The sequence below is a fragment of the Crocodylus porosus genome, unplaced genomic scaffold (assembly GCF_001723895.1).
Source record: "Crocodylus porosus isolate Cpor-Errol unplaced genomic scaffold, CroPor_comp1, whole genome shotgun sequence".
Lineage (NCBI taxonomy): Eukaryota > Metazoa > Chordata > Crocodylia > Crocodylidae > Crocodylus > Crocodylus porosus.
In genome coordinates this window covers 6,681,161-6,698,438 of record NW_017728951.1, presented here as the reverse complement: position 1 = coordinate 6,698,438, position 17,278 = coordinate 6,681,161, and the positions used below count along the sequence as shown (strand labels likewise).

Here is a 17,278-nt window from a genome sequence, read left to right as displayed (position 1 = left end):
CAGGTCTACTGAAAATCAACAAACCCTGCACATGAATTTTTGCTTCAGCTTACTCAGCTCTTCCTGTCATTATACATTCTTGTTTAATTCTTATTTCTTCTGTCTGTTCCCTGCAAGTACTGATTGCTTGTAGATGACAAAACTGGGAGGGGTTGCAGGCATGTTGGAAGACAGGATTAAAATCCAAATGGATCTGGATAAATGATAGAACTCAACAATAGGTTACAAAATTAACTTCAACAAAGGCAAATGTAAGATGCTACATATAGGAAGGGAAAAAATCAAATGCAAAATGGGAATGACTGACTTTTGGTGCAGAACTACTGAGAAGACTGGGGTTTCTAGTGGGTTGCACACTTAGTAGGAGTTGGCAGTATGGTGTTTCAAGAAAAGCAAGTGCCAATTTGATTACATTAAAGGGCGGACTGTATGCAAGATATGGGAGGAGAGCAGGTTTGAAATGAGCTTTGTCAGTTTACTGAGCTGTCTCCTCCATCAGAATCAGGAGCATCAGGAAGGCTTTTGCTACGTGCTAGTCTGTTCCTGTCTCCTTGAAAGCTGGCAGGCTTCATGGCCTCAGAAGGGACTACCATCCCTGCTGTTTTCATCCCACTCTGCCTTAACACACACGTTATGAGTTTTGCTCTGAACAGTTTGAGGTGCAATTTCCTAGAAACCCCTGCATCTATCTCCTTGAAACTTGGCAGGCTTCATGGCCTCAGAAAGGGCTGCCATCCCTGCTGTTCTCATCTGAATGAGGCAAGACATGACAAAGTTATAGCCATTTTTGTGATTCCCCATCATAGACTATGGGCAAAACACCAAAACACATCAAAACAAAGTCAAAACAGCTAAGCAGTTTTGGCAAAACTAAACAGAAAAATGCTTCGAACCAACAAAATGAAACGCTCTGTCTCTGAAATGGGGAATCTGAAATTGAAATGAAATGTCGCCATTTTGTACAGCCCTAAAGAATACCTTTTGGTTGTTTTCAGCACATTATTCAGATGCTTGATTTTGTATTGGTTGATGAACTTTAATAGCTTTGCAGTGTTAGCCTACTATTAATATCTCTATTCAAGTGGAGGTAAAAATATCAGGGAAGGGTCAGTATAGTTTTAGAGTTGATCAGAAAACCAAATAAAGTTTGCAGCTAGATATGGATATGTAAATATTTTCTAAATCACCAAAGTCTGGAACTCAGACTGTACAGGGTCAGCTTATAGGTAGCAACAGGGGCCTGAATGAAGAGGGATTGACTGAATAAATCTGATCCCCAAATAAAAGTGGGCTCAATCTACTTGAAATAGTAGAAAGGCAGGTAACTTTTGGGGAGGTGAGGTGATGGATGGCATGTATGTGGTGTGTACAACTTGAAATAAGGTAGAAGAGGGCGCCACTGCATAAGAGTGGGTATCAAGGTAGATGGCAGAGTATCTTATGTAAGATTATGAAATTATACTAGATACAAGAAAGAGATGCAGGATGCCATTATATGTACACACCACCATTTCTGTAGATGTAAACAGGAGGAGGAGCGTCTAAATTATTCTCAATCAGGGCTGAGTGCCATGGCACCCTGGAGTATCACCAGATCCTTTGAAGGGTGTTGTGAGGTGCAGAGAGATAAATGAGGTGTGAAAAGTAAGCAGAAAAGCACAGGCTTAGCCTTGTCCCTGCCCGGCTGATCCAATATCTGTAATGCCCAACCCCTCTGCAAGGAGGTAAGTGCTATAATATATAAATTTAGTTTTTAAAATTGGGTGCCACTCAATTCCCAAAAGTTAGAGGGATCATGGGGAGGTGCCTTGAGTCCAGTGATGTGTGACTTGAGTCCAAAAAAGGTTGAGAACCACTAATCTAAGATTTTGGAATTCAGGAAGTGGACATAAACCACAACTCGTATGATCCCAATGTGAGATTTAAAAAAAAAAGTCAGAGAAGGATGTAATGAAATATTTCAAAATATTAGTCCGTAGAACTAAAGGTGGACTTTACCTTAACAATTAGTAATACAAGCAGAAATTTTCAGGTGTCCAGAAAAAACAACACTTTTTGTCTAACTATGAACTTGTGTTTTTGGATGGACAGATAATACTGGAGATGTTGGGACCAACTGTGCGAATGAGTGCTTGTAATTGTTAATAAAGACTGTATTACCAACTCATAGAGTGGTGTACCTTTCTGGCAGGCCACAGGTTTGGAGTTTTAGGTCCGTTCAGATTTTTGCAATTTTATATGTTGGATTTACGGGTTTTATTTATTTATTTCTTTTCCTTTTTTGTCCCCTTCTTTCCTTTTGTTCCATCTAAAATAAACATTTTTAGATGTTTATTCCTATCCTAGCATACAGCATTCCAGAACTTGCTTGAAAACATCTCTCTGAACATGTCAATCCTGTTGTTTTCTGTTTCACCCATTAATTTTGTAACATTGTGAATAGATAATATTGTAAGAACCTTGTATTTGATATGAACTATATTTAGTCGACCTGGAAAGGAGTTTTAAATTGGCATACATCTCAAACTGGCATTCACATGAAATTCTTTGCTTTGTTTTTTATTTATAGGGGGCTGCACTTAAATACTTGCCAACTATTGTTAATGATGTGAAACTAGTATTTGATCCAAAAGAACTGAGGTAAGTAACATGAATAAAGCACTTTTTTAATGTCTAAGGATATGTTTTTATATATATTTGAACTTGTATATAATCATTTAATGAAAAGAATCTATATAGTTTTGTTCCCAAACTGTTTGCTTGAATCCCTAAAATAGTGAATTACAATACTCTGTGGTGCTGTACCACTTTGATCAAAAGCCTTTACCCTTGGAAAAAGTTGGAGAATACATAAATATTTCTACTTAAAGTATGTTGGTGGGGAATCCTTGTATTTTTTTTCTTGACAAGCCTTGCAGTTCCTCATAGTAAAGATCCTGTAACAAGGTGCCAGAACTTGTAAATCAAGGTGACTGATATCAAAGACTTAAAATTTATGTGTTTGGCACCTCATTCTTTGAGTTATGAATTTGTTTTGAATAATAAGAGCCTTGTTATTGTTCAGTGCAACTTCACTGCTGTGAGTAGAAATTTCTCAGCCAAAACCTCTTCTCACTGTAGGCTGTTTTTATATAAAATAGAAAGGGAAAGGAGGGGGAAGTTGTTTTTAAAAAATCAGATAACTAATTTTTGGGTAGGAGTTCTAATTTAAAAAAACCCCAAACTTTAGTTTTCATAATATTTTCAGTTAAATGAAAAATCTTATCTTTAAATGATAAAATGTCAATTTTGGTACATTTGTTCTCATTTATTTTTAGATGTTTTAGGTGGACAGGCTCATGTACGATGTCAGAATTTTCAACTGCAGACAGATTTTATTGCTGTAGGTTAGAAGAGAACTCAAGTGATAACAAAATAAAAGGGAACTTTAAGTTTGTTAAAATGATCAATATTTGAAGGATAGTCAGTTCAGCTGGAAAACTAATTTTAAAAAGTTTGAATAACAGTGTAGTATGATTTGGCAAAAATATTAATTCTTTGTTTAACTTGTAATTTGTTTTCTCTGCTTGCTTATTTTATCTATACTGTATTCCCTAACATGATCTTTCATTCACAAACTTGGTTTCAGTTGCTTATGTTTGTTGCCTCTCAACCACAGTTCAAACTTGTAATATAGAAGCGGAAATAAAATGTGTTGCCAGGGCTAGGGTCTTATTAATCTGTAATAAAAGCAGGGAGGTGAAAGGGGAGAGTTAAGGAGGAGGGAAATGAAGAGGCGGAGAATATATGTTGACCAATGAAATTTTAAGTAATTTTGAGCATTGTTGGCCTTTTTATAACACTTCAATATTTATGGAAGCAGTGGGAAACTCTTACTCCTCTTTGGCATCAACTCCAAAATGAGGGGTGAGAGCAGGGGTATTTCTTTCTTACTCAGCCAATTCTGTGTCTAGATGTGGACTTTTGATGTAATCTACTTTTGGTAAAATTACAGATTCCTTTTTTTTTTTTTAATGCCCCTTTGTGTATAGCAAACTGTTTACAGACTTCATCCTAAATGTTCCAGTGGGCCGGCTCACAATTCAAAAGCTGTACTGTTTGATCGAAATAGTTCACAGTGACCTCTTCACACAGCACGGTAAGCAAAAGCCTGAGAATCATTAAATTGTCACATTATTCAGTCTCCAGACCCTTGCCAGCGTGAGTTTTGTCTTCATTGCTGAAGGTAGTAACCAGTTAAAATTGTTCCATTACAAGGACAGTAAGTTTTAGACAATGTCAGAAAATGCTAATTGACATTTTTGAAGGTATGGATTGTGAGGAAATTAAAAACTTTATAATTTGGAATTTGGAAGAGTACTAAACATTCAGTGTAATTGGCATGTATTATAATTTTTAAATATGGGATTGCCACTTTTGAATTTCAGTATTGTAGCTTTTATCCTTAAGAACGTTTACAGAGAGAACTGGACCTTTATGGATCCTATTCTTCTCTCTAAAACTTTAAATAGTTTAAATATTCTAAATGTTACTACTTTTACACTTTGCCATGCATCCATGTTTCGATTCCTTTTAGAAGTTAGTGATTTAATGAAACTCTGTGTGGATATTTTATGAATTTTCAACTTTTATTTGAAGTGAAGCGTTTTCTTTTTTTCTAGGTGGATGCAGTTAAAATAATAGTAGTGTGTCCTGGGAAGGCAGGCTAACATAATGATCAACTAACTGTGTTGCGTTCTCCTCCCTTTCTAAGTCACTTTTACAATCTTGCCCAATTTCTGACCTGAAGAGTTAGATGAAACGTATGGGGCTTTTTTCATTTAGCTTTGTTGAAATCATCAGGCATGAATGAATGAGTTTAGCCAGTAATATTAAAAAGAAGCTGGTAAACAGGTTGGTCCACGAATTTAGTTGTTTTTTTATTCCTATATTAATAAGCATGACACCTATGGAACTATCATTAAACAATGAAAACGTTTTTTTTTATTTTACTGCCTTCCACGAGTCATTGCCATGAAGAGAGCAGTTTAGTTTATTCTCCGACTTGTATGAAAGTTAGATACCGTAAATGGAAAAAGAATAAAAATATGGTCAGCTTTAATCATTGTAGGGAGTTTATAAAGACTTAAGAAAATGAAATGTATCAATTTCCTTTTTAGTATATATATTATTATTTACCTAACAAAATGTTACATTGCACACAATTAGTGTAAATTAGATACATTTTTTCTGAAATGTATCTAAAGTAAAGCTACTAATAACATGGAACAATAAGCAGCAGGGCCTTTAAACTTGTGGGATATTTTCACTTGGAGGTAAAATCAGCACCCTGAAAAATTAAGTCTGAACTTACTGATCAGAGCACAGATTGGTAGGACTTTGATAAATAGGCTTTCTCAGCCCTGCTATGTATGCAAGGCAAAAAATCCCAAAGTCAACTTAAAAGTGTCAGATGAAAAATGCACTGTAACACTAACACTATGCATTTTCTGAGTTATTTGACTTTCCATCCTTTAATTCTCTGTAAAAATGATAGGCAAAATTGTTGTTAAAATTTTTCCTATGCAGAGCATGAAACTAGAATTTTAAAAATATGAACCTCAACAAAGAACACATTAATTCTTAAGACCTGACATTGAAAGGTTATGTGATAAGTACCACTTCCTAAAAGGCATATTCACCTGCACTGTTCTGGTTTATTATCTCTGAATTTGTTCATACCCCTATTGGACAGTACCTTGAAAATTTAGTTTGATATATTTGGGGTAATTGCTTTCCATATTTTGAATCTTTACCAATTTCTGATTAGTGAAATGCATTATGAACACAGGCATAGATACTTAGAAGTTGTATGTGTGCTTTTTGTGTGCACCCTTTAATGCATGTTCTTTATGTTAAGGTGGTATTTAGTGTGGAAATGGATGTAACGGAGATGAAAACCATTCTCTAAAAAGAAATGAAACATTAAATTACCACATATAAAGGAAATTAAAGCCTAGAAGATGATAAAGTAAATTTGTAAAAGCAAGGATATTTCATAGTAAATGCATAAAACTTCTTGTTTAATATTCATGCTGTATTTCGTTCTCCCCAAAACTGAACAGGCCAAGATAAATGTGTGCAGTACTATCCTAGACCCATGGATCTACAGATGCTTTTTATGGTATCTGTTACAGATGCTGATTTAAACTTCACACTTGAGAAGAGACTTGGTGGTTAATGAGAATTGATAATGGAATATATAGAGCGATAGGGAGACAGAAGCTACATACATTATCAGCAACCAAAGCTGCTTCACAGGCAAGGGGGTATGTGGAGGGACTCAGAAAAGCTCTAACACCTGGGAGTGTAACACAGTCTTCATTAACCCCATCCTTTAGCTATGGTAGATGAAGGAGAAAAAAAGAGTGAAGCCCTAAACAAGTGTGAAATGGCACCAGGAACAGCCTTACTGGCTGCCAAGTGGAAAGGGGCATTTCAGCAGAATCTACACACTTTCTGAGCGTATTTTACTGGAATTGGAAATTTTTGCTAAATTTTTTTTGGTTACCTGGGTGCCTCATGGTAAACAGCAGACCAACAGTGGTCACTCCTAGGCCACTAGCAGAAGTGAAAGAATTAAAAACAGACTTCAAAGCTGCTGACATTTCTGACAACCAGACATGTGGAGTGTTTACTAGAAAGGTGGTTAGTCTGGTACTGTGGTGGTGAAGATTCAGGACAGTGTGTTCAGACAGTGAGAAAGGACAGGTCACAGAATGGGAAGGAGGCCTGAAATAGTAATGGGGTTGGTGAAGTTAAGATAGGAAGGTTAGAACGTTGAATTGGTGAGTAATATGCAGAGGGAGAGTGGGTGATGAGAAATTTGGGTAAGAGGGCACTTTTCCTTAATGATTTAATGATTTTTGAATATGTGATGTTTCAGACGGTCATAAAGTAAAATACAGTGGGCTTGTCTACATTGTGATAGCAGCATCCTTTAGCTGGACTATTACCAGAAACATCTACCCACTTTTTTCCACTGCCATGTTCCAAATGCAGAACTATGCCAGTGAAGATAGGCTGGGGTTTCCCCCTCAGTGGATGTTGCATGTGCAAGGCGTATAATATATAAAGAAAAACATACAGGATCTTCTTCAGGAGGGACAGGGCAATAGGCCACATTTATTGAGAATATAAAAGCATTGAACTATAAATCTCTTATTGAAATCACATAAAGCCTTAGTTTTGAATTGTCCTAAAAACATATAGACAGATGCACACACATATCCACACATAAACAAGCAGCAAGTTCTGTCAAAAGCTTCTGGGGGTTTCCCTAGAGTGATGTCACCTGTTTCCGGGTTTGAAATTGGTCTGAGGGGAAGCATGGGTAGGGTGGGCTCAGAAGCAGGCTGGCCAGACCATGTTAATTACCACTGTGCCCAGAAGCTGTGTGACTTTTTTTATAAGCTTTTTTTCTTTTTATTTCTCTTCCCTTTATGCCCAACTTTGCACCTGCACAGGAAGTTTCACTTGCATCACATTTACCATAAAGTTGCCAGTACCATTACCTTTGGGGCAGGTATAGTTTTATATATATGTTTGGAAATTACTTAGTAGATTTTGGGTGACAAAACAATAAATGCGACTTGTGTCAGCCTAAACTGGTTGTAGTTAAACAATATTAACATTTCATGGCTTTTGGGTGGTGTAAGAGAAATGGATTTGGGATCTTAGTAGAGTGGCTAGAACAGAGCTGTCAGAGATGCAATCTATTGGCCAGAACCAGCTTTTGGAGCCTGTGGGTCTTAGACTGTAGTATGCACTGGCTCTGGCCCCTGTCCCAACCTCGTACACTGATCCAGGGTGAGCATTACATGTGGCATATGGGGGAGCAGTGTCAAATGTGGGGCCCATCCAGGTCTGTGTGCTGGATCCAGGGCCAGGCCAGACAAAGCCCACAGGCTGGCCCTGCATTCCGGATCCGGGGTAAAAGGCCAGACTGTTATGTGCAGTAGGTACTCCAGATTGGCTCTGCATGCCATGTAGCAGTTACCCTGAGCTGGCATTGTGTGTGGCCTTGGTCAGTCCTGCATGGCATGCTGGGTTGGAGCTGGCATGTGGCATATGGGGCCAGAGCATGCATGCAGTGTATAGGATCAGTCTGTGCTCTCACACTCTGGGATGATGTGCGGGCCTGATCTCTTCTGCACATCACCCTACACCCATCATCCAGCCTATAGGCTAGATGAGTATGATACCTTTGGCTTAGAAGATGGATTCATGTCACGAATAGATTTTCTTCTCCTAAAGCTGAGTAAAAGAGGCCCACAGTTTTAAGTAAAGGAATCCATTGTTGTTTCTTCAAATCAGAGTCAAAGTAGATTGGCAAAGCATGGTGTTGAAATCTCTGTTGCTCCCAGTAGTTTTGTACTATTTTTGTCTGGAGCTTACACTAAAATACATATTAAAATAAAGTAAACCAATAGCTTGTCCCTTGCCAAACTATGTGTTCTTGCTTTGTCGGTTTAATGAGTTCTTAGTACTAAACATATGTACCCTGACCCCAAACCTTATAGCATTTTCTAGAAGCTAATTTAAAAATTTATTCATATAAAATTGTTGAGTGGTAAACTCGTATGCTGTGACAGTTGTATTCTTCCAAAAGCCCATATACAGTATAAGATATTAAAATGCACAAAAAGAATACGATGTGCAGAAAATTGAGAACCACTTCATCAAAACACTTTTCATTTTGGGGGGAAAATGCCCTTTAATGCCATGCCTTTAGAGAATAGGGAAAGTTGTATTTTTGAAGTCATCACGAGTATAGCAAAACAGAATGCCTGGGAAATATAAGTTTGATAAGACTTGCAGAGATCGCCCCACCTCTGCTGCCTCCCATTTTTTAGATCATTTGAAGATGGATCATTTTAGTAACAGAAGAAGGGCTGGGCATTGTCTAAATCAGGGGTTTTCAACCAGGGGTATGTGTACCCCTGTGGGTACTTTGAAAGGTCCCAGGGGGTATGTGGGGGTAGACAGGAACAGAGTGCTGCTACCCCATGCCACTGCCTCACAGGAGCAGGGCTGGGTGGGGGCAAGAGCAGGGCCGCACAGACGCTGCACTACCACCGCTCCACTGTTTGCCTCTGCTTGGTGTCCGGCTGCTTCCTGATTTCTGCCTCCCCGCTCAGCATCCGGCTGCTCCAACCAGGGGTATACTTATTAAAAAGGGGGCTGCTAGGGGTACACTTATTTAAAAATTTTGAAAACCCTTGCTCTAAACCAGTGGAGGCCAACCTTTTTAACAGGTATACCACAAATTAGCCCTACACCCTTCCAGAGTGCTACTCTGATCCCCTTCCCCTGCCTGGCTCGTTGCTCTGGTTTCTGCTCCCTACACTGTGCTCTTGTCTGATCTGCTGTTTTGCTTTTTGCTTCCTGCCCTTTGTTCCCTGCCTGATCTGCTGCTCTGCTTTCTGGTGTTTACCATACAAGTAGTTGTATTGCCTGTCCCCTCCCCACTTTGCTGTGTGCCACACATGCACACAGGCTGCTGTGCCATTTGTGGCACATGTCACAGGTTGGCTACCCCTGCTCTAAAACATCAGTTAATTGCCAAAATTGGAATAAGCTTATTTTTCCATAAATAGACTACGTATATTTATCTAGTGTGGCAACCATAGTTTCATAGTTAGTTTCATAGTTAGTCAGAAGGGACCAGAGCAGATCATTAAGTCCGACCTCCTGCCACAAGCAGGAAAGGATGCTGGTGTCAGATGACTCCAGCAAGGTGTCTGTCTAGCCTCCTCTTAAAGACCCCCAGGGTAGGAGTGAGCACCACTTCCCTTGGAAGTTGGTTCCAGATCTTAGCTGCTCTGACTGTGAAGTAGTGCCTCCTGATATCCAGCCTGAATCTGCTCTCTGTCAGCTTACGGCTGTTGTTTCTTGTTACTCCCAGTAGTGCTCAGGGAAACAGGGACTCTCCCATAGCCTGCTGGTCTCCCTTAGCCAGTTTATAGATGGCCACCAGATCCCCTCTCAGCCTCCTCTTGTGGAGGCAGAACAGGTTCAGATCCCATAGCCTATCCTCATAGGACCTGCCCCCTGATCATGCGAGTGGCCCTCCTCTTGACCCTCTCAATGTTGTCCACATCCTTCCTGAAGCGCGGTGCCCAGAACTGGACACAGTACTCTAACTGGGGCCTGACCAAGGTCGCATAGACGGGGAGGATCACATCTTTGGACCTGCTCGTGATGGATCTGTGGATGCTTGACAGGTTGCGATTAGCTTTCCTGACTGCATCCCTACATTGGCGGTCAATAATGACTCCAAGATCCTTTTCTGCCTCTGTGCTGGTGAGAGGGGAGTTCCCCAGCCTGTAGGTGTGCTGCTGGTTCTTCCTCCCCAGGTGCAGCACCTTGCACTTGTCAGTGTTAAAACCCGTCCTATTCTCATCCGCCCACTTCTGTAACCTGTCTATATCTGATTGCAGCTTGTCCCTCCCCTCTAGCATGCCCACCTTCCCCCACATCTTAGCATCATCTGCGAGTTTGAACAAGGTGCTATTCGCTCCTTCATCTACATCGCTGATGAAGATGTTGAACAGTGCGGGCCCGAGGACCAAGCCCTGTGGAACTCCACTGCCCACCTCCCTCCAGGTCAAAAATGACCCATCCACCACCACTCTCTGGGTACGGCCCTCCAGCCAGTTGGCGACCCATCTAACTGTGTAGGGATCAACTCCACAGTCGCCTGATTTTTTAATGCGAATGGGGTGAGAGACAGTGTCAAAGGCTTTTCTATGAGATTCTTTTTAAGAATTAATATATATACCTGTATGCATCCAAATCATTGATCAGAATTTTTATTTGTGTTGCAATCCCTGTTTCTTCACACAGAGTGATATAGGACATTCTCAAACTTTGAATGTGTTCATTTATTTTATCCTTTGTGTGTCAGGCTCTAAGTACAAGCAGTTTGTTCCCTTTTAAGAGTCCTAGAGCACAAAATGAACTTTTTCTCCCCCCTCTCAAGAATCTATGATTTATTTTTATTTCCCTCCAGAACAATATTTATTTTTTGTTACTTTTTGTCCTTGCAGTGATTCAAAACGGAGAATTCCTACTGAATGGAGTGAGATCAACCAATGCTTAAAATTAGCTACACAGTCAAATAATGTTGAGCAAGTTTGGTTTTTTTGGTGATGGCCAGGTATTTGCAACACAAATACAAATTCTGATCAATTACTTCCAAAGACACCTTCTTCAAAGCCTGTGCTCATTTCCAAATACCACTAGGCAGAGCACAAAACTCTGATCAGATTGATTCAGCATTGCATATGCATCATATTTCTAACTTCTAAGACAGTGAATATTCAAATAACCTTTTAAGAAAATAAGAATTTTTTAAAATTTTTTCTTCCGGAAATTATCCCCCTGCTAATAGAATCACACTGCTATAAATTACCATTATCAATTTACAGAGTTCTTTCTGAAAGCTACTTTTGTATGTCTAATTTGTTGGCTATACTGCTATCTTTTATCTCCATTTATGTCCTCCTCCTTCCCCCCCAGCCTTGATAGGTTAGATTTCTTCTAGATCATCTTGGTATTTCTTTGGCATGTACAAAAGATGAAAATCTTTGAAAATGATGATATCCACCATTGTTTCCTGCCCACATGAAAGAACAGCACTTAAATTGCCTTCATTTGTCTTGGACCTTATGTTATAATAAAACAGTTACTGGCAGAGCGTAGAAAAGGTCATTTGGTCTTGGTTATTAGAGAAGTTCATTGGAGTTTTTGACAGAACGTTTTTGCCTTGGAATTGGCACAGGGATGATGTTCTGTCTGCTTTGCAAGAGTTATTCTAAAGCTAGAGTCCTATGCTTTTTCCATTACAAAGGCATATAAAAATAGCTACTTAGGGTCAGACCAGTCTTGCCCAGTAGCCTGTCTGAGACCAGTAGCGGGGTGGTTAGGAGCAGGGTGTTTGGCGACATTCTAGAGCAGGGGAATTCCTTTAATGGAACTTAGCTACAAGGGTGGGCTGCTTCCAGTCTGGCCCACACTACCACCACAGCCATGGTGACTGCTCTTCTCTGCATGTGGTTTCTCCCCACTACCTTTGTAGTTTATTAGGAATAAGGCACCTAGTTACTTCATTTTCCTTGAAAATCTCAGTTTCCTTTCTCTAAAATAGGTGCTTGTTCTCATTTTTTGGAAAGAAGAGTGAAGAATTACTGTTAAGCACTTAAGCTAAACTTAGAACTTGAGGAAGAGGCTGGTGAAGGAAAAGCCAGCTGAGTGGGGCAGGGCCGATCCACAAGCTGGATCAGATGTGTGGACCACCCTCTGCCTCCCACATACCTTAACCACTGCAATATGGACTGGTCCAACACAGCACGTTGTCAATGGGGCAGCACTGGGGGCCAGTTTGTGGGGCTCCATGGGCTGGTTCTAGCCTGTGGGCTATATATTAAATGCCCCTAATTTATCTGTTTCTATTAAAGTTTAGCTGTTTATATTTCTCTATAGTTTAAAGTATTTTGTAAAGGAAAAGAAAGTATCAAATTATTTGGGTGCTATTTTTTTAGATGGTGGGAAAATCAAGTATTTCTTGATCAGAAAATTGCTTGTCCATAGAAGATTAATCAACAGCATGCACCATTTATATGAGCGCTTAGTGTTTAATTCTCATTAACAGTGTTAATCTTCATTTCAAAGCTATGTGATGGGAGCCAGGTTATGAAACAGTACATTATGGATCACTTGTTTAATGTAACCAAACAAAAAATTAAAAAACACATTACTCAGTGCTGGAAAAAACCTGAATGTTTTAAACTGACAGATTCTTTGTAGTACATGCATTTTGTTTTAACATGGTTCCTGTATCACTGCCATGATTAAACATTTTGCTTAGTTATTCATAAGTTGATAATGCCTGCTGAGCATCCTTTTATAAAGATTAATACTTTATTCTCAGCGCACATTGCCCTGGCATTAATCATTGTGGGTTAGACCTGTGCAGCAGAGGATGAACAGATGTCGAATTATTGTTGTCTGTAATCATTGGGTATCATACTTATGAGCTATCTTCAGAATTGGCTTTTGAGCAGGAGAATAATGTTATAGACTATAGATTTATCAAGGTCATTCATTAATCAGTGTTGGAAGGTGTATGTGATGGGCAGCTTGATGAGGGTTAAGCTTTCCTGCTATGTACTTTTTAAGAAAGCTATGAAGAGTTGTTAGAACTATTGAGTAAAATGTTTAGGTTTGTAGAAAGGATGCTTTTAGAAGATTGTGGTTCTGGATATAAAATAATGTAGCTGTAAGTGCTATCTGTGATTCCTACCTGCTTTTTGGTGGGACTATTGGTAGTCTATAGGTCTAGCCAGAAAACAGCTTTTCTATTTTTGCGGTTTTAAAGTTTTGTTTTATTTTTGCCACAAAATGAAAGTCCTTTCAACATTTTTGTCAATAAATGAAAAATGTTGGTGTTCATATGTATCAGTCCCAAAGTATTCAATAGTTTCTCCCCGTTGCCCTCCCAAAACTTACTTCCATCTAAAACCTGTTTTTTCACAGTGTAGACATTTTCAGGATTCTGGTTAGACTTTCTCAGGTCCAGGATAGAATTTTTGGTCAAAACCAACCACAGAGACAGTCTCACCAAAATAGTCAGTAGCCTGTACTGTCAGGGAATTTTTAGAATTATCTGACCATATGTTAACCCAGGGAAAGGGCCATGCTTCTCATGACAGAGGAAGGGAAAAACCCTTTGGTCCCTGTCCAGCGTGTCCTGGAGGATAATTTCTTCCTGATCACAAATCTGGTGATCAGTTTGACCTTCAGTGTACGTGTAAGATCCTTCAGTCAAGTCCTTGCGATGTTTCTAAGCATGGGAATAGACCCAGTCGAACTCCCAGCTGTAGCTGTAGCCAATGTCCAGTTCTTTAGTGAATGGTGAATATGCATGATGTACGATTTGACATCATAGATGGTATGAATGCAAAGATGTTGCTTCACTCTACATGATTATCTAATTCTTCCCGTATAATATATTCCCAAATTTTGTGTCACTTGCAGATTTCATGAGCATGCTTTTGTAGTTCTCTCACCAAGCACACTAATAAAAACGTTGATCAGGATGTATTTCAAGAGTAGCGCCCAAGGAACATCCCCAATAACCCCTCTCCGATCTGTTAACTTACTTTACAACATAACCTGTTGTAGCCTCCTTTTCAGTTTATCATTTATTTACTTTACAGTTACACTACTAATCCCCAGCTTTCCCAGTTTAGCTAATTATTTGCCTTGAAACAGAGTTGGTCTGACATGATCCTACTGAATAAAACTGTATTGCCTTTTTTCTCATTTTCTGTCTACCCCCATGTTCATGATTATTTTTTCCTTCAGTATCTGTTCTAAGGTATTGCATAATATAAAATCCAGTTATGTGGTCTTTGATTGCCTGAATCACTATTCCTTCTGTTTGAATATGAACACCATGTTTGCTGTTCTCCAGTGATAAGGTAGTATCCCCAAATTGACTAATTCATTGAAAATCCATCCTATTTTAGTTCATTCAGTATTACGGGATGATGTTCATCCAGCTCCTGGTGTGGTAGTTCCTATTACTTCATTCCCATTTGGAACTATGCTACTATCCTCAGTTACATCTTTATTATTACAGACGATTGAAGCAAAGTATACATTAAGTACTGACCTAGATTGTCCCCATTCTTAACTAGGAACCTTCATTAACATTATAGTGGATCATCTTCCCTCCGTGTTCAGTCCTTGTTAATGTGATTGTAGAACCTTTTGCTGTTGTTTTCCAGTTGTCTTTGTAAGGCTCAATACACTTAAACAAGTTGCTGGTCTCACTTTATTTCTGATCTCTAAAAATTAGTTATTATTATCATTCCAAATATCAAACATTTAGGATCAGATATTGGAACATGTATAGGGATTTGAAAAAAAGGTTTGAGGAAGTCTTAGAATATTAGCTAAGGCCAGATCAAATAGCAGAGGTGCTCTTTCTGTGCTGACTCCTCTGTCCCCTCCCCCCCGCCCTTTTTTTTTTTTGGAAATGTACTTTGATTGAAAGAGCATCCAAGCCATCTTGAACACTTTGATTATCTTACCATATTATATAAACTTCAAGATTTAAACCACAGAGTTTATTTGCTCACAAGCTAATGCTTAGGAAGACAGGATCACTGAAAAGATGACTGAGAAATTTTCTCAAGTCTTTGGTATTTGAAAGGACCTAGCCTTGTGTATTGAGTTTTGTAGCTTCAGATGGGAGCAGTATGACAAATCAATGAGTTAAGTTTTTTCCTTGTCTCAAAATCAGCTTGAATACCTTCTCTATTGATCAGTCTGGGCTCCAGACAAATGCACTCAAAGCTGGTGTTGTTGCAATTTTAGTGTTCCACATGCTTGTAGATTGATCTTTGACCATTCCCTAGTAGTAGGGCTTAACAGGGAGAAGAAACATTTTGAAACCTCTAATTAAAGGCCTTTGTAAAGATACTAATAATTGATTCACCCTAGAGGCTTTAAAAGACAAGCTAGTATGGTTGTTTTTCCGAAGTGCCTGCCAGCAGCATGTCAACATTTCCCTTTTGCCCCTTTCAGTGAAAATAATGTAGCATGAAATATGGTTCTTTTCTCCCTAAACTTGCCCATGTTCAGTTTTGGTTAGTTGAAGGTGCTCAGAATTTAATCTTGCTTCATTCACGTAATAACATGTTAGGTAGTGTTGAATCCTCCTTGTTAATTAATGGAAGGATGTTCTTTCGTTGATATTCTGGGAAAGTGCTTTAGGACTGCATATCTTAAGACCAGTAAATATGCATATTGCATTTACCATATAGAAATGTTGCAACACTTCTTGTTGTGTAAACTGCTTAAAGATTATCTAATAAAAGGTGCTATAAAAGTTATTTTATTAAATACGCCTATATTACATAGGTTTTTTCCTCTCTCAAATAAAACAGTATCTTCCTGTACTCCCTGTTAAATTTTTCATGTACACATTAAACACCTAAATGTGGTCTTGACTACCCTTACGCTATGTTAACATCGTAGTAGGACTACTTATTTACATATTGGGAGGCACCTAAAATGGAGGATCCATAGCTAGTGCTTGCCTGTCGATAGAAACCTGTGATGGTAATATTTATCTGGAGATAAATTCACCCATTCAGTTCTTTTAGAATCTAGTTCTTTGCTGCTTACAGGGTAGGCCTTTAATTGCAAATGAACATGCAGTGATGTGATGGAGTCGTGACGATACATAGCCTTCAGGTAAATACAGTGCAGAAGTTTCAGCTCTCATATTGTGATTTGGCTCCCTTGAAGCCAGGTGCCAGAGTCTAAAAGTACATATACATGTACATTGAGGCTGCTGCAATACACTGTAACCAAATCTGCTGGACTGTGGTAATTACCATGCTCCAACAGAGTCCAGAATCATGTGTGTCTGCATCCCCAAGCTGAAAAATGGTGGCAGGGGTGCTTTAACTTAAGCTTGTTTGACGTTTTAGTTGGTTATCTCACTGCCATTTTTCAGCATAGGGATGGTGGTGAACACGATGCTTCGGACACTTTAATTAGAGCAGCTCTTAAAGCTGCTCTAATTAACACCCCCTCCCCTGAGACTTGCAGGTGAATTGTATAATTGTCATATATAAGAGATACTAAAGAATTTTCACTTGCTTCAGTTGCTTAATTTTCATGAAATATTTTTTTTACTTTATTCTGCAGTTTTTCATATGGCTTGTTAGTATGAAAAGTAATTTTTTTCTGAAAGTTTTTTGAAATAACTCTTTTTTTTTTTGCAATGCTTTATGTGAAAAACTGTGCAACTGTTTAAGACATAATATTATGTTTTATATGCAGACTGCAGGGAGATCTTGCTGCCAATGATGACAGATCAGCTGAAGTATCATTTGGAAAGGCAGGAAGACTTGGAAGCTTGCTGCCAATTGCTTAGTAACATCCTGGAAGTGCTTTACAGGAAAGATGTGGTTAGTAACTCATGTTTATACCAATTAACACTTAAGTGGAGTGTACTGTGTGAGTGGTAGAAGTAAACATAAAGCAAAGTTGGTGATGGGTGATGGTTTAGTTACCACAAGATTTATTTTTATTTTAAGTTCTCCCCTTTTCTTAAACTCTTTTTTTGGGGGTGGGTGGGGGTGGGGATGGTGGGGAAGGTGTGGTGGCAAAGAGATGATATCTTGCATATATCTTCTCACCATATTTCTCAGATCGG

At 38.9% G+C, this 17,278-nt stretch overlaps 1 protein-coding gene across 2 annotated transcripts in view; it reads left to right on the top strand.

The window, feature by feature from the left end:
- The window catches only part of DOCK1 (dedicator of cytokinesis 1), a 545,238-nt gene that overhangs the window by 158,434 nt on the left and 369,526 nt on the right, over positions 1-17,278 (top strand). For both annotated transcript variants that reach the window (XM_019555687.1, XM_019555686.1), the window contains exons 24-26: positions 2,570-2,640; positions 4,032-4,138; positions 16,903-17,030. In XM_019555687.1, coding sequence (XP_019411232.1) covers positions 2,570-2,640; positions 4,032-4,138; positions 16,903-17,030 — 306 coding nt within the window. The remainder of the gene's footprint in view (positions 1-2,569; positions 2,641-4,031; positions 4,139-16,902; positions 17,031-17,278) is intronic.